The sequence below is a fragment of the Exophiala spinifera genome, assembly GCF_000836115.1.
Source record: "Exophiala spinifera strain CBS 89968 unplaced genomic scaffold supercont1.5, whole genome shotgun sequence".
Classification (NCBI taxonomy): Eukaryota; Fungi; Ascomycota; class Eurotiomycetes; order Chaetothyriales; family Herpotrichiellaceae; genus Exophiala; species Exophiala spinifera.
In genome coordinates, this window is record NW_015622517.1 from 2,113,677 (window position 1) to 2,135,180 (window position 21,504).

The following is a 21,504-nucleotide window of genomic DNA, read 5'->3' on the forward strand; positions in this document are numbered from 1 at the left end:
CTGAATAGCTACTATTTCAACATGAAACTGCCCAGCTACCCTGTCCCATCGTCCCTCATCGTTCAGATAGTGCGGTATTCGCCTTTCGGCTCGTAGAGCTATCAGATTGTTGCATGCAGTCGTCTCAACTTAATCAGTTAATCTTCCCACTCACGGACGAAGACCTCTCCAGTCCGCCCCTTGTTCGAATAATGCGGCAGTATCTGCAAAGTGTGATCAGTGGATATTTATCGCATTCTCTTGGGCCCCAAGGCAAAATAAAATACTAAACAGGGAATTCGTATGGAGGAGCTGAAGCCATCGCCCAGTCTCGATAAACTACATGGTCTGTTCTTCACTGCGTTGTCTTGTGCAGATTGACTTCGTGAGTACCTTGGATACAAGGTACTCCAAGTGAAGGACACTTTGCTGAGGCGCTGCAGCCACAAACAGCCCTCAGCCACCTTCTTCAGCCACAGACATGATCGTGGCTCATTGGTTCCGATTTATCGTCATGGTTTCTCAGATTTGATGCCTTCACTGAAACCAAACAATCCCCTGTAACAGAAACCAAATGATGCTCCCGAGTCATGATGGTCTCCTTTGTTGACTCTGGAGAATATTCATTACACCGCTGATCATACGGTGACATGATGCAGTCATGGCTCAAATAAGGCAGCAGGCTTTTCTACGCGTATGCTGTTCAGTATGTTGCCTCGATGACTTTACACTGACACCTGTCCTAGCTACGCGCACCGTGCGTCGAGCTCAGCTCGACTGCATTGAAGTTCAAAGCGAATCAGGTATCAGCCAAAGCCGTGCTGCTCGCTCTCGAACCGGTCTATCAGGCATTGCAATCCCTCGGCAATGAAAACTTGCTGGATGCGAAACTGGCGGAATATGCCTTTTTCCCACTGACGCACATATTCAACCAGTCGAGACAATTCCCTTCATCGGTCCTCGAACTGACGGTTAAATGCGTTCACATTCTGGTGTCTCAAGGATGGCGAGACAAGATAGCGCCAGAAATGGGCAAGCAATTGCTAATTCTGATGGGATTGTTAGTCTCCCCCTCGGCTGGCCAACACAGTGAACCTGCTACGGATGAGCTTAAGGTAGCGGCTTTTGATTGTATGTCGGATCTTATCCTACAGTTGAGCAAATCCGGAGCAGATGTCCTCGAAGGGCCCGGTGAGAGACGCATTGTGGACCAACTCGTTTATCAATTGCTCGAGTCCATGGCAGATGCCCCGTCAGATATGGTTCAAAGAAGTGCTGCCCAGGCATTGTTTCAACTTGTCAACTCCATCACAGATCGGCCCTTGCTTGCGAGCCTTCTACCGCGCACTGTGTCTACGCTAGTCAAAGTGTTAAGACCGAGTACTGAAGCTCGTCGAACGAGAAAAGTTCTCGTGGCATACCTGAATCTTCTGACAATCCTTCTGAAAAAGGTCCTTGCCGATAGTGCTGTGTCCTCCACGAGCATAGACATGGTCGGTAGAACAAACGACGATACTATCATTCTTGACGAAGCATGGCTTGAGGCCACCGTACCGCAGATTGACATAGCCTTGGTGCAGGTGATTAAACTCCGAACGCACGACAGTCCTGAAGTGTCAAAGGCTCTTCTTGATCTCTGCCTCACCATTATCGAAGACTGTCCGCAGACTCTAGCACGATCGCTGCCTCTGATTGTGGAGACATTAGTTGTCCTCTGCAGATTTTCAGAGTCTTCAGAGGCGAACGCAGCGCTTAGACATATCATGATATCAAGGCAAGATGTCTTGGACGTTTTGAAAGCAAAATTCTACGATTGGAGCCAGGCACTACCCCGGGTAATGCAGGGGAATGATGATAGACCGAAGCAGCATATGCTGGACCAAGTCGCGACTTCATTTCTGGCTTTGACGGACGTATCAGATTCGATGTACGAGCTGAATGCCGCCATTGGATCTATATTGGTCGACGGAATATCCGCAGCGATTGCTTCTACATCAACAAAGTCCAGTTTGGTGAACGAGGCGCCATATTCTTCCGGTGCTGATCTCATTCCAAATGCAAGGCAGGCCGAGAGGACTTTTGCGCCGGTAGTGTTGAATCATCAGAGCCAGCGAGGTTCTACACAAGCAATCAACAAGCTTATCGAAGCTCTCAAAGACCATCAGTCCGCCAAGGCTGTAACGCGCAGCTTGATAGATCATATCCAGGATCCTGACAACAATCGCAGTCTTTCAGCCACGTGGCTCGCGTTGCGCTTCGTCCAGGGGCGAGCTGGACAGCTCATCGATATGGACGACTTCATCATGGGTGAATCATCCCCTTCAGATTTGTCTCTTTCCCGTCCGTTCCTGATCTCCGACCTCTATGCAATGACTTTACCTTGGCTTCTAGAGTCCTCTGAGTCATACAACATCGATAAGGCCGACTGGCGGCTAATTGCATTCTCACTCGAAGCTCTCGTCTTGCAAGCAACACAGCTCGGCAGCTCGTACAGACCAGAATTGGTGGAGACATTGTTCCCGGTGTTGACTCTGCTCGGATCTCGAAACCCTATGCTTCAGCAACACGCAATGACTACGTTGAATCTACTAGCCACGGCTTGTGATTATGCGTCAGTATCCGAGCTGCTCATCGAGAATGTTGACTACCTCATTAATGCTCTCGCCCTACGATTGAACTTGTTCGATGTGTCGCGCGAAGGCCTTCAGGTTCTTTCGATGATGATCAGATTATGCGGCGCCAAAGTGTTACCTTACCTCGATGATCTGATCGGTAGCATCTTCGGGGCATTAGACAACTTTCACGGATACCCTGCGCTTGTCGAACAGTTGTTCGAGATCCTAAAGCTGGTAGTGGAGGAGAGCACGAAACAGCCCGAGCTTCTTGCAATCGATTCTGGAACTCCTCCTAAGGATCAGCGAATAACCCAATCCAATACGTCTACATTTGAGGACATCATAAACGACTTACAAGCAAGGAAAGAGCGCAAAAGCAAGACTGACGATGAGCACGAGCAAATAACATCGGCGCCACATCGGCCATGGTCAAGTACAAATACAGACAATCATGTAGAGGACGATGACCCACAGCATGAAGGCGAGGGCGAGGGCGCAGAAGAGGAGCCACCTGCACCTGCTGACAAGAGCAACGGAGCTGCTGTGTCAAAAGCCCATCAACTTCTTCTCAATATTGGCCAAGCAGCAGGACCGCATCTCTCGTCTCCTTCGGCAAAGGTACGGCTTACTCTTCTGGCATTACTCCAAGACTTGTGTCTTCTACTAGAAAAGGATGAGAATTCGTTCCTGCCCCTCGTCAATGCTGTTTGGCCTGCAGTCGTACCCCGACTAGTATCTAGCAAGGACAAGTCCATGCATGATATGCCATACACGATCCAGGCCGCAGCTGATACCATTGCCATCATCTGCCAGGCCGCCGGGAATTTCATGTCGAGCAGGATCGACGAGATATTCTCAGATGCTGAGGCACTCTTTCGCCAAACCTACGAGTCTCTATCTGCATTGAAGACGGGACGATTTCCTCACACAGGAGGAAACGTGCAACTGAACAACTCAATGGTATCCTCTGAACAAAGTCTCGCCCTGAGAGTCAGCGGCGAGCCGGGGGACGGCGGTGTCTCCAGATATTCTGTCGATACCACTTCGAGATCTTCAAACGTGCAACTCCTGGGTGCCTTGACTGGGCTATTTGTCTCCATCTTGAACAACGTTCGGGTTTCCGACGACAATGCAGATAGAGCTTTTACTCTTCTTGCACCACTCCTAGATTCACGGTTCGGAGAGCAAGTCAGGCCGGCCTTGGTAAACTACAATGAAGACGCCGTATGGCTCCTTGAGAGGCAGTCGAAAGACTGATGCTACCAGCCAGAGTGTCTTCAAATGGGCAGACTGCAGCACCTCAATTCGACGAATGCAGGGTTGTTGGATGTCGGAAAGATGCGAAAGTTGCGCAAGAATTGTTATGTGCTGGTGAATAGGTATGGAATGTATCTAAACAAGTCTCCAGCGCAGTTGAAGAGTTGGCGAGCAAAATCAATCCCAGGCAGCAGCGATTCACAAGATCTAGATCAGATGAGCTTCCTCGAGGATGGGAATGGCCAGGTACTTCGGACGTTGGCAGTTAGGCCCACCTGGAGGTACCAAATTTCCCCATCCGGTCTCCGGAGATAATAGTTGCAGTTCGCGGACGATGACGGACATGGAGCTGTCCTCATACAGCTATTCAGCCGCCGAGATTCTGTAAAGCTATATATCAAGCCAGGCTTGGAAATCACTGGACTATGATCACAGTTATCTATGCGGTGGGATATAAAATGATGGAGGCCACCGTCTACGGCAACTTGCCCGTTCAATCCAACTTGCGATCAAGCCCTGGTCCAGGTGCGCATCTATTTCCCTCAACTTAACAATATTCTGTCAAGTTTCAAGCAAGATGGTCGGTGTTATACAATTCTTCCGAGGCCAGTTTCAGACGCCCCCGTTACCCAAGGTCGACCTGGCTGGCCGCACCATTGCAATCACCGGTGCGAATTCCGGACTCGGCCTGGAAGCCGCCAAACAGTTGGTGCAACTCAACTGCAGCACCATCGTGCTGGTATGCCGCACATTGGCCAAAGGGGAAGAGGCCAGGAAGATCATTGAAGCAACATCCAGTGGCAACGGACGAAAGCCACAGTTCGCCCTCCTTGAGCTGGATCTCGGCTCCTTTGCAAGTGTCGTCGCTTGCGCCGAAAAGTTCAGAGACCTTCCCCGGTTGGACGCCGCTATTCTCAATGCCGGGGTAGAACTTCACAAATTCTCCTTGTCCGAGGGGTATGAGAGTACAATAACCGTGAATGTGATTTCGACCTTTCTCCTTGCGACCTTACTGATCCCGACTTTGCGTCAATCGGCCGCCAAACACAACATTGCCCCTGTGCTGTCCGTGACTGGATCGGCCGTCCACTTCTGGGCGAATGCTCGAGATCTTACCACTCCTCCCGACGGGCAAATCCTCAAAACGCTCTCGGACTCCCAGAAGGCGAATATGCGGGAACGGTACTTCCTCAGCAAACTCCCAGTCATGCTCCTGGTCAAACGGTTTGCGAAAGTGCTCACGGCCTCGGCTGAGGCTGATCCTATCGGCAAACCATTGGTCGTGATCAACAACGTCGCTCCAGGACTGTGCAATACGAATCTCTTCCGGGACGCTCCAGCAGCGACGAGGCTCGTTTTGTCACGCGTGGCTCGCTCCAGCGAGCACGGTGCAAGAACTCTGGTCCACGGTGGCACGGCCGGCAAAGAAACCCACGGTCAATATCTGAGCGAGTGTCAGGTCAAGCCCTACAGTCCGTTTGTCAAGAGCAAGGAAGGCGACAAAACAGCGGAGAGACTGTGGGATGAGCTGAGTGTCATCTACGAGGGACTCAAGCCAGGGTGTACAAAGGAGTTGTGATTTAGCCCGCGAATAGTCTTTGGTTTACACGGTGGTGCCTGAGCTGTCCTTCGCTCTGTGACTAGATATAGCACAATGAGAGAATCTGCAATGGACCCAAATGCTGATAGTTTAAATCTCTGATTCTCTGTCTTGTGTGCCATTCCTGTTAACGTGTGGAGAGCGTGGGTTGCTGACTAAGAGTATTTTGTCGCCTGATTCCACATCGTTGTCTCAACCACTCTACGCTGCGTCGAAGAGATCATCCCCACGAGGACACTAGAGACGACTGTAGGATGCCGTTATCTGGGGTACATGTTACAAACACAGGAGCCACATTTCTTCCTGCAGCAGTATCGTATCTCGGCACCATCGAAGCGTCGCCTACATTTGTGACGGGAACAAAACCCACGCGGCGGCATGGGATGCCTGGCCCGACATTGAACTACCTCGCCAGATCATCTTGGTCTTGCTTCGCTCATCAGCGCCAACGTCGACAGGTTGACTCCGCCTCGCGTCGGCCAGTGTCGTATCCCATTCACAATGGCCACAGAATTCTCAGCCCTCACGGGCAAATTTCGCGCGAATCTTGAATTTTCGACCAGCGGAGGCATCAACAAGCGCAACAGACAACCGCTATCGTGTGCGCCGTGCAGATCGAAAAAGCTGAAATGTAACCGTGGCCACCCTTGCGAAACATGCATCAGAAAGGGGGACGTGGAAAGCTGCACGTACGGTAAAGCCGGCCTCGTGCCATCAAAACCCGACTTCAGCAGCACGAGCGGCGCCAACGGCGCCAACAATAATCGTGGCAAAGCCCAAGAGCGGCTTCGTCATCTCGAACAGCTCGTCATGCAAATTGTCGACAAAGGCGGCCGCCCATCTCAGCCTCGCCCCAATCAAAGCACGATTCGCTCCGACGCGACCGCGACCGTAAGTACGAATGCCAGCATCGCCAGAGAAGGGCAATTCCACATCGAAACCGCTGACGAGTCCCGCTACATGGGCTCGACGCACTGGTCGGCGATCCTGCAAAATATCCAAGAACTCAAATCGGCACTACATGTCAGCCCTGGGTCGGAAGAGACCCATGTATCCGTCTCCAGCAGTGGTGGCGGCGAAGGTGGGAGCAGTCAGCCCGACGACGGTGTCGAGGACACCACCACTTTCGATCGCGACCCGCCGGAGCTGGAGGAGGAGGAGGGAGAAGAAGAAGAAACCCTCTTCGCGGCCCCGTCCGGAACCACGCTTTCCCACATCATCTCGACCTGTCTACCTCGGCGCGAACAAGTCGACAGGCGTCTCTCAACCTACTTCAACAGCACATACATGGTGATCCCGTTCATCCACACGTGGGAGTTTCAACGGCAGTACGAAGCGTTCTGGGCCGCCGACCCCGTCGACACATCGCCGTTCTGGCTAAGCATCCTTTTCAGCATATGTTGCATGTCTGCGACGCTGTCCGAGGCCATGGGCCTCGAGCCTCGTACGCCGGATGGGCAGCGGTCGGCGCGCGCGACATTTCTCAGCGCGAGCCGTCAGTGCCTGCGACTGGGCGGTCTGACGCGACTAAAGCGCTTCAGCATCGAGGCGTTTGCCCTCTACACGCAGTGTGTGTACATCCAGACGCTCGACCCGTCGGGCGAGACGGCGCTGATCTGGGCGGTGCTCGTCCGCCAGGCGTACCGGGCGGGGTATCACCGCGACAGCAGCCACTTTGCGTCGAGCTTCAGCGTGTTCGACGGAGAGATGCGGCGCCGCGTCTGGGCCATGCTGCGGCAGTTCGACCTGATGCTGTCGTTCCAGCTGGGCCTGCCGAACCAGATCCCGCCGGGCAGCTGGGACACGCAGGACCCGCGCAACCTGCTCGACGCCGACTTCAACGTGTCCACGACCGAACTCCCGCCCAGCCGGCCCGAGAACGAGGCGACGCAGATTCTCTACTTCATCGTCAAGTCGCGGCTGATGACCAGCTTCGGCAAGGTGACGGCGCACGCGTTGTCGTTCCGCGACGCGAGCCAGGCCGACGTCATGGCCCTGGACCGCGAGGTGCGCGCCGTCCACGCCACGGTGCCCGACATCCTCCGCATCCGGCCCATGAGCCAGTCGTTCGCCGACCCGGCGTACCTGGTCATGGTGCGGCTGAACTGCGAGTTCCTGTTCCAAAAGTCCCTCTGCGTGCTGCACAGGAAGTACATGACCGTGACCGACCCCGTGACAGGCGAGGACCGGTACCCGGAGAGCATCGCGGCGTGCGTCGACGCCGCCGTCGCCATCGCGAGACGCATGCTCGACATGCACAAGGAGTTCAAGCCCGGCGGCCAGCTGCACGACGCCAGGTGGATGCTGAGCAGCTTCACCATGAACGACTTCTACCTCGCGAGCATCGTGCTGTGCCTGGCCGTCAGCATATGGAAGAAGCGCCACCCGGGGGGAAACATCGAGACTGACGACGCCGATCCGCGCATGAGAGACGTTTGGGTCCTGCTGCGTTCAGCGTTCAACATCACCGTCGAGTTGAGCCCGACGAGTCGAGAGGCGAAACGCGTCGCGGACGTCCTCAGAGTCGTGCTTGACGGTGTAGGTCCGGCGACGAATAGAAGCAACTACTTGGACAGCACATTAGACCAGAACCAGTCGAGACGCGAACAACCGAGTGTGAGTGCAGGCTCGGATCCCGCTACGACGCAGAAGGTATCGGGCGATCGTTGCCGGTTTCTCTCGACGGATCACTCGAGAAAAGAACCTGTGGTTGGAGAGTGGCCTCGGTTACATCATCATCAACAGGGCCGGCAGGGGCGGCAACAAGACGTGTTTGTCGATGTCCACGAGTTCAATCTCACGCCGTTGTCGCTGAACGAGAGTGTGTCGCGGCAGCAACGCCAACACCAGCAAGGCACCAAATCCGCAGACGACTGGCAATTAGATTGTAATCCCGTCACCCACGGCTTCCCGTTCCAACTTCCTTTCCAAACGCCGACGGTCTCGGGACGGACGGCGTCACAAGGTAATGGCAGTGGTACAGGTATGTCTGGGGCAGGTGGATACGCCGCCATGGGTACCACAGGGGATAGCGGCGGTGGCGGTGTATCTTCTTCGGCGTCCAACGGCACAGACACGTTCATGACGACGGCGACGGCGATGTCGACGACGACGGATACGAATGCGGATTCGAGTGCCGATATGGATACAAATGCGAATGCCGATACAAATCCGTACATGAACACCGCGACGACGACCGCAACCGCAACCGCAAGCATGAACCCCATGAACGTGACTTTGGATATGGATATGGACATCGACTGGGCCTTCCTGGATCAGTGGATGGCGATTGGGGGCGGAGCTGGAGGGGATCAGCAGCAGCAGCAGCAGCAGGACTGGATGAATTCCGACTTTAGGTTTTCTTGATGGTTGTTAATTGAACAACGAGGTATCCATCCGCAGAGATATACAATATGTACATACGTACCGGACCACCCTTGGTTGGGTACGTACTTACCTCTCTGCCTAGGTACTTTCCTCCCTACGTTGGTGTAGGTGTACGTGGGTATGCGGAGTGTGACAACGAGTACGAGATACGTAGAAACATGAGGAATCCCCCCTTTCACCAGCGAGCATGATAATGCTATATTTCTCCTCCCGCCAAAAACAGAACAAGATATGCAACGAGGAGAAAAGAACTAGTACTGATCAAAAAGCAACACCACGGAACGATCAAATGGGTATCATATTGGCATTTTGCTGGTACATTTTTGTTTCGCCTCTGCCATTCGAAACCCTCGTTGCAGTAATTAAACTGCAGTACACATACATTCCCATCCCTTCTACCATTCCCCTCACCATTTTCATTGTCATCGATGTTTCCATTTCTACCTTGAAATCCATCCTCTCCTCAACCCCCTGAATGCTGTTCCTTACCAGTTAATCCTATCTCGTCGACGCCTTGCTCAAGAAAATGATATCAAACCTAGGGAAACAAAAATCCTTTTCCCTTTCACTCCGCCTGAAGTTCGTTGTCCGGTGTCCGGTGTCCGGTGCCCCGATCCCTTGCCCATGCTGCGACAACCATTCCATACCCGAATCGCTCAAAATCCGAAATGAGAAGAACTATGATAATGATTATGACGCCAGCATTCTCGATTTCCTCGCTTTCCGTCTTCAACACTCACTTCCCTCCTGGTCTGGCAGCGGGAGGTGCTTGTCTCTTTTCCTGCTCGGCATTCCGCAATTTCCACGCCGTGCGAATATCATAGGCATTCGCGAGCAGATCTTCTTCCGTGATGTGGTCCTCAATAGACTCGATGACGCTTTGGAAAGTGCTGACGTGGTTGGCCTCTACTTTGTCATCACGAAATCTATGGAACCGCCACTGCTTCGTCTGGCCCGAGCCGTTTGCATGTGCCTTCGTGCCGTTCATCCCATCCGATGAGTCGCTGCCCGGCATGTCTTTCGTAAGATCTTCTTGGTAGCACTCGACGATACTATCCTGCAAAGGTTTCCGGCGTCGTTTCCATTCATCCCACTCGGACTGCAGCACGTACAAGTCGCCGACATGCGCGTAGTCTCCTCCATTACCGTGGAAGATGTATAGACCGAACCGTGCTGGGAAGGCGTCGTAGTCGTTTTGGGGAGATTGATCGGGGTCTTCGGGGTCAGGTTCACAGGTGGCCCACTCGATGTGCATCAGAAAGTCAACCGTATTTTCCTCCGGAGGTTTCCACTTAAGAATGTGCTCGTCCGTACCAAACTTGTACGGTGTGTTTTTACACGTGAAGATCAGGCCGTCGTTTCCATGTAGCTTCTTGACCCGGGGGATGATGTCTTTGAACATCTTTTCCAAAGCATAGCTGAACTCGGTAGATTTGTCTTCGATGACGAAAGGTTGGTGAATTGATGGATCCTGCTTTACCATTGCCTGATAAGGCTTGATCACGAACGATTTGCAGTAGGCGAGGCGCTTGTCCAGAGGTCTGTGCATCATGCTGTTGCCGTCAAGGACAAGGCAGTCAAAGACCAAAAACTTGACCTCCGGCGGTCGGTCTGGGTAGGTGTCTTCGACCAGTTCGCCATCGAGGATGGTCTCAGTGTGAAAGCGTTTGAAGGTAGGGTCTTCGTGGTGAGGAAAGTGCAGGCCAGGGACATAGTAGTAATCGTTCTTCCGGTCGATCAGGTAGTGGATGTCTCGATCGCCGTCTCGACTGAGATACATCAGGTAGCGCATGCCATCCGTCTTTTCACACACGTAGTAGTCCTCTCTTTTCAGTTCTGCAATGTGTTTCGCGGCGAACGATACCGGTTGGGCGCCAGGAAAGTTTCTGTTTCTGCGGCCCAGTAGATCTGCCACCTCCGCTTGAAACTCGCGTTGGAGATCGGGGCCAGCCCACTGTCCGCCAACGCGCGCGATTAGGGAATCTGGGTCTACGTGATAGTCCATCTTTTGAGTGTGTAGATGTATGGCGACGTGTTCAAGGCATGGTAGGAGGCAGGAGAGCGGAGATGGCGCGGCTATGAAGCAGGAGGCAGAAAGAAACCCAAGACGAGGAGACACCGAACAGTGGAAAAAGTCAGAGAAGGATGGCTCTTTGTGTGAAATACTCTTTGAAGATACCGAACTTTTGAGGATTGTGGAAACAAGGGAAACGCTTTTGTTTGGAAGGCTGCGACTTTGTCTTTGGGTCTGCCGCATGAGGCACGATTCACAAAAGTCACGGTCACGTGTGAAGTCTTAGTCAGCATATCATGCTATGTACCGCGACCAATTCGCATTGTCATTCTATCTCTATTTCCTGCCCAAGGCCTTCTCGATCTCTACCAATGCAGCAAGGACCTTCTCATCATAGCTTCTCCGTCCGATGATCTGTAGATTGACCGGGGCGTCCAAGTACTTCTCAGGGGAGTACATCTCGTACACAAATTTATCTTCTGCATTCTTCGGCACATAGTCGACATCCTTCTTGTCCTTCTCCTGGTCAACGGTAGTGACGGGGAACACGACGCCAGGGTAGTCCAGGAGATTCCAATTCGAAGTATAGCCCCAGTATCGTGACTGTTCGTGAGGTGTTGCTGCACCAAAGGACGGCGGGCAGAGAATAACGTCCACTTCTCGCCCATCATCCTTACCTGTGTCTGTCCAGGCCCGAGCATAACGCTCTCGGTAAGCGTCTCTTTCGGCGACAAGCTGAAAGGTGTTAGCCGTACAAGTCGAGAAAGCGGGATGACGGAGAGAAACTTACCTGCCACAACTCGTGCATGTTGTAGTTCTTCGCTGTCGGTTGTTCATGGATGATGAACTTGGTCAGAGGCAAGATTGGTTCGCCAGCCTCCTCAATCATACCCAGGACCTCAGCCCCTCCATCAGGCCAGTAGAGCCCAGCAGTGATATCCCACCCCTTTTTGTGGTCTAATTTCGTGCAGTCCCACTCTACTACTTCCATGCCTGCAGCCTTGCATGCTTCGGATACTTCCTTCAAGGCTCGTAGCATCGGAGGATGGGGCTTGACAACGCCATCCCACCACTGTACAGCAATTTTCAGGGGCTTCGTAAAGTGGTACGGAGTCCATACTTTCGCGGTCAGGCCGGGGTCTAGCCTCCACGGCTTCGCAGCTAAGGCGACTTTCATGAACAGCTCCAGTGAGTCTCTGTCTGTAGCCATGGGGCCTAGTGTCGAGCCGATAGTTTCCTTGCCTATCATGTGGGTTCTTTGTCCACTCGATGGAAGACGCTTCGTAGTCGGTCTATTGAGATGTCAGCCAGGCAGTCAGGCAATATTTGCCGAAGGAAGCCGTCATACTTGAAACCATAGATGCCAGTGTGCGCAGCTGGACATCGAATACTGCCACCGATATCACCTCCGACACCGAGTACACTACCCCGGAAGCCAATCAATGCCGACTCGCCTCCACTGCTGCCTCCAGGAGTCAGGTTCCGGTTGTACGGGTTGACTGTCCTGCCATAGATGTTGGACTCTGTCTCGAGGTGCATGATGGTCTGCGGCTGTGTGGTTCTGGCGAAGTAAACACAGCCGGCGTCATACAAAATGTCATAAAGCAGGATGGATCCTTGAGGCTTTCCGATCCAATAGACGTAGGAGGCGTTGGCAACACCATTCTTGGACTTTGAACCATGATGCTCCTTGGTACTAATGGGTAATCCGTGAAGGGGTCCAACAGGTTCCGGTAAAGAGTCAAGGTATCGTGCTCGCTCAATGGCCTCGTCCCAGAGCAGCTCGGTCAAACAGTTAGTGGCGTGCTGGGCAAGCGCTGCTCGTCGCAGAAAGGCCCTTGTAACTTCTTCCGACGAGAGCTCTCGACTTTGGAGCTTTTCTAGGAGTTCAATGGCAGACTTTCCTGTTATCTCGAGTTCTCGCGGAGTCAAGACGGCCTGGGCAAGCCCCTGCGAGTTCTGCGGAAGCTTATCGGGCAAGCCTTGTAGAGGGGGATCAACACGCGCGACCGAATCATCTCGAACCTTTCTGGGTATTTTAACCCGCTCTTCCCAGGGCTGCTTGGCTACGGTCTTTGTAGTCATGGTCGCAAGATCGCGTCGCTTGTTGATGTCCGTCGGCTTGTTCGTCACTCTGCGAGCCGACAAATAGGAAACACAAGGCTGTGAGTCGCCTGGAGAACTCACGTATTCGTATTTGGCCGCTTTGCCTCGGGTTGTTAGTTTGGTGGAAACGGCAGTAGACTTAATTGTTCCCTGGGGTTACGGTGATAACCGCAGATATATACGGTAGTACAGACCTTTGTACGAACATCAGAGTTTCGTAACTTGGAGCTAGAGTGAACTAGGTAGTTATAGGCTACGATCTTCCATCCTATCCCGCCCTTTGACTTGATGGCCGGTGTTAATTGATTGATTCAACTGTCACCCTCGACACTGTTGCAGGAAGCAGCACACTCAGGAGACTGCGTGCCCAAGGCTCGTAATCGTCTATGCAGATAATCAATCAGCACCATGTGCACTCGCCCAGCCTTGTGGTGCCAAGCAAAGGCTCCACTCCTCGCAAACAGGCAGAACCCCTTTCTGTGATGGTGGCGCAAGGTAAACTTCACACAATACATCAACTATAAAGGTACTTACAGAAGGCACACCACGCTGGAGTTACGTACACTCGTTTCAAGAAGCAGCCGTGATGTGACTCCCAGAGCATCCACGGTCCTTCATGGCTTCTCAACAGCGTCCCTCACTGTATTTCAAGGTCTATGTTCGATGGAGACCTACAAGTGAAGGTGAATCGTCTGCACCGGAGATGGAGCGTAGCGTCTCCCAGCAAGGAGCAAAGCAATGTATAACTCTCTCATCACAGCTGAGTTCCAATCGATGCCGGACCTGGAAGAGTGGAGCTTCCTTCGCGCAAGTCTTTCCAGCGAACGCAACCAACAGCGGTGTTTTTACGGACGTAGTCACACCAATGTTTCCCCAAGTCATGGACGGAGGTACCTGCAATATCTTCGCCTACGGACATTCAGGCAGTGGGAAAACGCACACAATCATTGGATATGACTACGAGGACGACCAGCAACTTGGCTTGTGTCTCTCGGCAGCACACAATCTCTTCCATGTGATTGAGAAGATCAACGTGGAAATACACATGAACAGAAATGATAGACAGGCCAACAAAGAGCTGTTAGGTGTGGCTGTCCGTCTCTACGAAGTCCGGGGCAAATGTGCATATGACCTCTTGAACAAGGGCATGGAATGCCACGTTCGTGAAGGCGCCGATGGGCGGACATACATTCGAGGCCAGACTGAAGTGTTGGAGAACGGAAAAGTCAGAGTCCGCCCGGTCATCGCCAGGCCATGTTGGTCGTTTGCGGAGCTCCGAACCGTTTTCCTGGCCCGGCTAGGAATGAGAAAGACCGGGTCATCCTCGATACACGACGACAGTTCACGTACACATGCCGTTCTCGAGCTTGAGATAATAAACAAAGCATCGCTAGAGTTGCGCAACGCTGTCATTGAGCGAGAATCTGAGCTCGTCCCAGTCGGTAAGCGGGCGACAGACATCTACCTGGAAGAGCACAAAAAGACACTGATCCGCACGCCCGAAGGCAAACTCGTTCCCGATCCGGAGATTCCACTCAACCAAGAACGCATCGACGCGGCGGAGGCTGAGAAGACAGAATATGAGAATCGTTTGAAGGCAGCCGAGGATGCAGTTGCTGAATACTTCGAGGCTCGACAATATCCGTGTCTTGGGGGCAAGTTTGTCTTCGTAGACCTTGCTGGATCCGAATATTTCGACCGAGGGAATGATGTATCCGTGGCCGCACCAAAGCAGACTTTGCTGGAACGGCAGCAGGGACGCCAGATCAACACGGATCTTTTTGCGCTGAAAGAGGTTATTCGGGCCCGAGCTTTAGGCCAGGCTCGCACCCCTTTCAGATCTTCACCATTGACCATGATCTTGCGTAGCCACTTTTTAGTGACGAACAAGGCCCAGTCTGCCATGATCCTTACCGTGTCCCCCTCCGAGCTGCAATTTGCCGCAACATTAAACACATTGAAATATGGCAATCTCGTTGCGGTGGCAGGTGAAAATATGCAGAAATAATCTTGCAACGCAATTGACCTATGGATGCGATAATTTGCCAGATAAAATCCTCAAGTACCAGGGAGTATAGGGAGTATGGGAGTGCCTCTCCACTCCATCTCGTCTCTAGCAAAGATAGAGCCGAGTCACGTGTATGTATCGCTAGAGTTTCCTACCTGGGTATGTCCCATTTCCCGTGGGGAAAGTTCGACGAGGCTCCCTGCGCCCTTAGTCGCGTGTTATACACCAAATGGTCCGCAAGTTACAAATCATTGATTGAATGCGCGCATCGAACCCTGCGTCGAAGCAAGTGGCGGACAGTCTACTGTGGTTGCCTGTCATGTTGCAGAGTATCAGGATTGTTTGAATTTACGTCCCGAATCGTTGCACTTCGTAAGAACAGACGCATGGTCCACACTATTTACTGGTTCATCACAGATGCGGACCGTATCATCATATCTGTCACCACAGTCCGCTATCGTTTTCCCCGGACTCATCTGCCACTTGCAAGATGAGCAGCCTCGTCGCCGCCTCCGGCTACGACTTCAGTAAAGCCGATAGAAAGTTGGGAAAGAAGAAGCTGAAATCCACCGCCCAAATCAAGAAGGAGAAAGAGACGAACGGTATAATGATGATGTTCTGCACAGGTGCGGCCGTACAATCGCTGACACGAGATACACAGGCGTTAAAAATGGCGGTTCTCAAGCCCCTTCCCCAGACGTCCCAAAATTTGACGAAGAGACCATGGCCAACTTTCCCAACGGCAAACAAGAGCCTCTCGAGACGCTGGTTTGTAAGCATTGCAAGAAAGTGATCCTCAAGCGTACGGCCAGAGGTCACGTTGCTTTATGTCTCAAGACCAAACAAGAGAAGGCGCGAAAGAAGAAAGAGGCGCGCGAAGCCGCCCAGAGAGCTAAAGAGCGAGCCGAAAGGGCGGATGACGACGATGATGACGACGATGATTCCAAGGGTGGCGATCGCAAAGCAAACGCAGAAGATGATAAGAAGAGCAAAAAGCGGAAGGCCGAAGGGGATGATGACAAGGAGCCGAAAAAGAAGAAGACCAAAAAGGAAGAGGCCAAGGCTAAGGCACCCAAGCCCAAAGGGCCTGTAGATGTTGAGAAGCAGTGCGGTGTCACTTTGCCGAACGGTGCGCAGTGCGCGAGGAGTCTTACCTGCAAATCCCACAGTATGGGTGCTAAGCGGGCGGTACCGGGCAGAAGCTTACCTTATGATATGTTGCTGGCGGCATATCAGAAGAAGAATCAGGCTCGACAGCAGAGTAAGTGGTGGCAGTGTCTTTGTGATGTGGAGGCTACTGACATGCATGTGTTATAGAAGCGGCCATCGATGCCAATGCACCAGCCCTCCTGGACGACGACATTGATCCTGCGCTGGCTGGACCGGTTGATTCTGACGAGGAAAAAGATGCGGTCATGTCGGCTATAGCAAGGAGCTTGGCTAACCCACAACCACTGGTTACACAACCTTTGATACCAAGAAAGCGACTGTATCAAATGGTTCGGTTCCGAGAGCAGCTTTCCAATGCAATGAGCGGGAATAGAGGTGCCGGCTTATTCAGTGTTCCGGCCGATTCTGCACGAATCACGATTCCTGGATCTGCAACAAATGAATCCTTCCCACAATCACTCAGCGCCTCATCTGCCCCGACCGGAGTTGGCATGGCCCAGCCAGGTCTCCGAGCTACGCCTCGAAAGACATCCATCGATGTGTCCTGAGAGACATTTGGAGCAAATCACGAGCTTACACAAAGTGATCCAGAATCGGACAGAAGCGGTCTTCAGCGGTCATTACTCCGAATGATTATGGAACACCGGTGCGATTCTTCGACTGAAGTCCCTCCGACAGACTGCACCAGTATCTTGTACAAGTATACAAGTATGAGGATCGAGGAGAGGGTTTACGCAAATGTCCAGCATACCACTCAACAGCAAGGGAGCCATGCCATGCGGAAACTGATGTCCATGAAAGGGCAGAACCGCTTTTTGCGCACATCGTCTCTCCAGCGGGTATTTTCTCTCCGGTTATCTTTCGGCGCTCACGATGCAGCGCGGATGATACTCCTATCAAATACACGGAGTTGTTGGGTGGAATTACAGCCACTTTTGTATATGGAAGATTCCACACCAAAAATCCCTGACTACGCTATATATCGTGTCGTTGGGGTTCGATGCCTAGCTCCATTTCTTGAAGCAAAGGGTAGCATTTGTCCCACCGAAGCCAAAACTATTGGTAAGGGCAACTTGTACATTTGCCTGTTGGGCGACATTGGCAACATAGTTGCAATTGAAGCCTTTTTCGGGCGAGGCGAGGTTTATCGTTGGAGGAATGACGTTCTTTTATGATGAAGATGAATGTTAACAAATTGACCGACTCGGTATGATGAGGCTACATTTATGCAAATACCACGCATTGGAAAAGGGTCAGGGATTGGATTGGAAGTGCATACCTCTTGTACAGTTAGAATAGTGAACAGAGCCTCCACGGCTCCCGCAGCACCTAAAAGATGGCCAATGGCACCCTTTGTGCTGCTAAGAGTGATCTCTGCCGAACTGTACCTCCCGTGTTCGCCGAGCATAAGAGTCTCGATTGCTTTGTTCTCGGCGGCGTCTCCCAGTGGCGTCGAGGTCGCGTGGGCGTTGATGTAATCCACAGCCGACGGAGGGATTTGGGCCTGACGAAGAGCTTTCTTCATGGCGAGGAGTGGCCCTCTCCCGTCTTCTCGCGGCGCGGTCAGGTGATGAGCGTCTGCGGAGTTGCCGTAGCCCACGAGTTCAGCGTAAATACGGGCACCTCTAGCCTTGGCGTGTTCGAGTTCCTAGGAAATAACGAGTCAGAGACTGGATATTTAGTTGTGGTGACGTTGTGGTGGCTGGCTAACTGACCTCTAGCACAACGCACGCGGCGCCTTCGCCGATCACGAACCCGGCTCGGTCCTTATCAAACGGTCTCGAAGACTTCTGAGGCTCGTCGTTGAACACGGTCGCCAGACTCCGTGATCTCGCGAAGCCGCCTATGGCAAGTGGATGGATGCAGGCTTCGGCGCCGCCGGCGATCATGACATCCGCCTCGCCTGCCTTGATGAACCGGGAAGCGTCGCCCAGGGAGTGAGCGCCCGTCGTACATGCCGTTGTCACGGCGTGGTTGGGGCCCTGGAGGCCATAGCGCATCGATATGTGGCCTGCTCCGAGGTTGATGAGTAGACGTGGGACGAAAAGGGGGTGGATTCTGCGGTAGTTTTTCTGTTGCGCCATTAATAAACAAAAGTCCTTCTGTTAGTCGTGCACTCTACGGGGAGAGAACCATAGAGGAATAGGTATAGATATAGGTATAGGTATAGGCACGGGGCGTGGAGTTTGTGCGTGCGTGTCTAGGGGGGTGAGCTGTGGGTTGACTCACTTCTTGTGCATAAGCTACAGTGGTATCATAAAGCTCTTCGAGATTGCCGATTCCAGATCCAAGGCAGACGCCGGTCATTTCGGGATCAAGACCTTTTCCAGCTTCGAATCCGGCATCTTTGAGCGCTTCAGCTGATGCCGCCAGGCCGTACTGTGCGAATCTTGCCGTTTGTCTGAGTTCCTAGGGACATTCATTCCCGTTCAGCACCGTCCTGGCAACCAACGAAAGGGTCACTCAGGATCAAGTTGAGTCTCGGGGTCTTACTGTGGGCGTGACGTGGTCTTTGGCATGCCATGACCCTCCCAGCGAAGAGTGGACGGGTACTAAGCCCGCCACTTGGCTTGGGATGGTCTTAAATTCGTCCCCGAGGTGTCTGGTTGAGACGATGCCGCAGTCACCGTTGATGAGACGTTTCCATGTCTGACGGACACCTGTTGATTGATGACTGGGTCAGCCACTGGCGACTCGAGCCAAAGGGCTGAATAGGAGGTCGGTCCAGAGGGAGAAGATTGAATCAGCTTACATACCAACTCCCAAGGGCGTAACAGCTCCCAGTCCAGTCACCACCACTCTGCGCATCGCATCGCATCGTCTGGCCAATCACCGCTGACGCAGGGGATGTAGCAGAAGGGCGTAGAGGGCTCGAAGTAAATACCAACGCGTGTCTGTCTAGCCCAGAACCAATCGAGTAACTGGCTCCGTATGCAGTCCCCTAAGAACCTGTCGCTGTTCCGCAGAGAGGGAGAAACTCAGTGAGGTGAGTTCTTAGTAAGCAATGCACGTGATCCCGGAGATTCCCGCCGATGGTTCCGGGCTCTTTGTTGGTCTCGCTGACTCCTTCTCTTTTCGTCTCTCTTCTGCATCTTCCTCTCGCCTCCGTCCACAATCAACCCGTTTACGTTTACGCCCACCGAATGACACAACAGAATCGGCTGGGCCCCATTGTGCCAATGATACTCGTACAAAGATAGAGATATTTCTCTTGTTGTAGGTGCTCACTCGTTTGTATTCATTACTCCTCCGTCTTCTCGATACAAGAGATATCGCTGGAGAATCTTTCTTACATACCCATATATATACGTTTATATTCGAACCCCACATCGTGTCCAGCTTGAGGTTGACGACGACATCTGTCTCGTCCATCCTGCCCGACAAGATGCGCTTCTCATCCTTATCACTGTCCTCATGCTGCTTCTGCCTCGCCGCTCTTCTCCCGTACAGCAGTGCGTCGTTCTATGATAACCCCGAGGTCGAAATTCGACCCGAGACGGAGATTCCGCTCGACGAGTTGAAGGCAAAATGGGACTCCGATGTAAGTGTTTCTCCGTCTTCCCATCTTCCATGCATGTTGGAAAAATGGTCACCAAGAAGTTGGTTCCTCGGATGGAGAGTAGAAGACATATATGCATGATGTTAAGTGCCTATCTCGATATATATAGTGGTCGTTCTCTGGTATCTCGACATTCGCCCACCTCAAGCATGTCAAATGCCTCACGACACCATACGAGCCTTTCGATATTGGGATCATCGGAGCCCCCTTTGATACGGCCGTCAGTTATAGACCTGGTGAGTACCTATCAAGCCTCATTGGGTCATGCCAACACAGGTTTCTGTTTCGATCGTTTAACGATCCCTGCGAAATTGTGACTCTCCATCGCACACTCGAAGTGCTGGCTCTCTGTATCCATAACTGACACAAGATTACCCAAGGCGCCCGGTTCGGTCCACGCGCGATCCGTGCTGCATCAGCTCGTCAAATCTCCTACCGAGGCTTCAACCACCGCGCGGGCATGAACCCATATCAATCATGGGCATCAGTTCTCGACTGCGGTGATATCCCCATCACACCCTTCGACAACGCTCTAGCCCTGCACCAAATGACCACGGCATACACTGAACTCATCTCTCGTCGACCACTCTCCTACACCAACCCACCGTCGCACACGCATCCCAAGCTCATCTCCCTCGGCGGCGACCACAGCATCGCCCTCGCGGCCCTGCGCGCCCTTGGAAAGATCCACGGCCGACCCATCGCCGTTCTCCACTTCGACGCGCACCTCGACACATGGCACCCGGGTGCGTACCCGTCCGTCTGGGCCAATACCCCCACGCAGGCCGACTTCACGCACGGGACCATGTTCTGGGTCGCGTCTGAGGAAGGGTTGATCGCCAACGGGTCCTCGGTCCATGCCGGTCTTCGCACCCGCCTCTCGGGCAACGAATGGGCCGACTACGACAACGACGAGCGCCAGGGCTTTTTGCGCATCGAGGCCGACGACATTGACGCCGTCGGCGTGTCGGGCATTATCGAACTCATCATGGAACGCATGGGGACCGAGACCCCCGTCTACCTCAGCGTCGACATCGACGTCATCGACCCCGGTCTAGCACCTGGCACCGGCACGCCCGAACCCGGTGGCTGGACGACGCGCGAGCTGATCGCCATCTTGAGAGGCATCGAGGGCCTCAACGTCGTCGGCGCGGACGTGGTCGAAGTTGCACCCGCTTACGACGGCATGGGTGAAGCCACGGCTCTCGCGGGTGCGCAGGTCGCGTACGAGATCCTCACGAGCATGGTGAGACGTGGTCTGCGCGAGAGAGGCGAGGACGTCGTCCTCACGAAACCGGGCAATGCGAAGATCTTGGCCAAGGCGAAGGAGAAGGCCGAAGCGAGAGCCAAAGCCAACAGTAAGGCGAGGGATGAACTGTGAGCTGGTTATCAAGAAGCCAAACTGGCAGCCGCCACCTGGATAGAGAACTCTGATAAGAACGATATCATTTATTCCGTAGTGCCTGTGTCTTACTGCCCAGGTACTCAAAATGCGACAATTGCTATAAGTACCTGGTACCCCATGTCACGGCGAAGAAGACCCTCTGATAAATTGTAAGGTACGTATCAAGCTAGAATAGAATAGGTGGGTCATTCATACCAGGTTAGAACAGACGAAACTGACAGGGATAGAACTTGGATCGTCAACAACCTTAGGTACCGAGTAGGTAGGTAGGTAGGTAGGTAGGTAGGTAGGTAGGTAGGTAGGTAGATATGTAGGTAGGTATGTAGGTGGGTTTGCAGAGCATTGTCGACGTCGGCGGATATCAGTCGACGGCAATCTCGATCGAACTTTACGTCTTCACACTT

At 53.0% G+C, this 21,504-nt stretch overlaps 9 protein-coding genes across 9 annotated transcripts; 6 read left to right on the plus strand and 3 right to left on the minus strand.

Moving 5' to 3' along the window:
• Nucleotides 1-640: 640 nt before the first annotated feature.
• On the plus strand, nt 641-3,851 carry PV08_07327 (uncharacterized protein; the record flags this gene model as incomplete). Its single annotated transcript, XM_016381657.1, has 2 exons — nt 641-673; nt 726-3,851. 2 exons carry the CDS (start codon nt 641-643, stop codon nt 3,849-3,851), a joined length of 3,159 nt encoding a protein of 1,052 aa, XP_016234759.1.
• Nucleotides 3,852-4,428: 577 nt separating this feature from the next.
• PV08_07328 (uncharacterized protein) lies at nt 4,429-5,430 on the plus strand (the record flags this gene model as incomplete). Its single annotated transcript, XM_016381658.1, has 1 exon — nt 4,429-5,430. One exon carries the CDS (start codon nt 4,429-4,431, stop codon nt 5,428-5,430), a length of 1,002 nt encoding a protein of 333 aa, XP_016234760.1.
• A 522-nt stretch (nt 5,431-5,952) lies between these two features.
• Nucleotides 5,953-8,817, plus strand: PV08_07329 (uncharacterized protein; the record flags this gene model as incomplete). Its single annotated transcript, XM_016381659.1, has 1 exon — nt 5,953-8,817. One exon carries the CDS (start codon nt 5,953-5,955, stop codon nt 8,815-8,817), a length of 2,865 nt encoding a protein of 954 aa, XP_016234761.1.
• A 757-nt stretch (nt 8,818-9,574) lies between these two features.
• PV08_07330 (uncharacterized protein) lies at nt 9,575-10,843 on the minus strand (the record flags this gene model as incomplete). Its single annotated transcript, XM_016381660.1, has 1 exon — nt 9,575-10,843. The coding sequence occupies one exon, from the start codon at nt 10,841-10,843 to the stop codon at nt 9,575-9,577; it is 1,269 nt and encodes a 422-aa protein (XP_016234762.1).
• Nucleotides 10,844-11,188: 345 nt separating this feature from the next.
• PV08_07331 (uncharacterized protein) lies at nt 11,189-12,937 on the minus strand (the record flags this gene model as incomplete). Its single annotated transcript, XM_016381661.1, has 3 exons — nt 11,189-11,587; nt 11,643-12,144; nt 12,201-12,937. 3 exons carry the CDS (start codon nt 12,935-12,937, stop codon nt 11,189-11,191), a joined length of 1,638 nt encoding a protein of 545 aa, XP_016234763.1.
• Nucleotides 12,938-13,574: 637 nt separating this feature from the next.
• Nucleotides 13,575-14,966, plus strand: PV08_07332 (uncharacterized protein; the record flags this gene model as incomplete). Its single annotated transcript, XM_016381662.1, has 1 exon — nt 13,575-14,966. The coding sequence occupies one exon, from the start codon at nt 13,575-13,577 to the stop codon at nt 14,964-14,966; it is 1,392 nt and encodes a 463-aa protein (XP_016234764.1).
• Nucleotides 14,967-15,456: 490 nt separating this feature from the next.
• On the plus strand, nt 15,457-16,684 carry PV08_07333 (uncharacterized protein; the record flags this gene model as incomplete). The annotated part of the gene is made up of 3 exons (XM_016381663.1): nt 15,457-15,568; nt 15,628-16,227; nt 16,284-16,684. The coding sequence occupies 3 exons, from the start codon at nt 15,457-15,459 to the stop codon at nt 16,682-16,684; spliced, it is 1,113 nt and encodes a 370-aa protein (XP_016234765.1).
• Nucleotides 16,685-17,140: 456 nt separating this feature from the next.
• On the minus strand, nt 17,141-18,944 carry PV08_07334 (beta-ketoacyl-acyl-carrier-protein synthase II; the record flags this gene model as incomplete). Its single annotated transcript, XM_016381664.1, has 6 exons — nt 17,141-17,302; nt 17,416-17,784; nt 17,852-18,208; nt 18,366-18,545; nt 18,630-18,796; nt 18,893-18,944. 6 exons carry the CDS (start codon nt 18,942-18,944, stop codon nt 17,141-17,143), a joined length of 1,287 nt encoding a protein of 428 aa, XP_016234766.1.
• Nucleotides 18,945-19,521: 577 nt separating this feature from the next.
• Nucleotides 19,522-21,076, plus strand: PV08_07335 (agmatinase; the record flags this gene model as incomplete). Its single annotated transcript, XM_016381665.1, has 3 exons — nt 19,522-19,677; nt 19,805-19,931; nt 20,076-21,076. 3 exons carry the CDS (start codon nt 19,522-19,524, stop codon nt 21,074-21,076), a joined length of 1,284 nt encoding a protein of 427 aa, XP_016234767.1.
• Nucleotides 21,077-21,504: the final 428 nt, after the last annotated feature.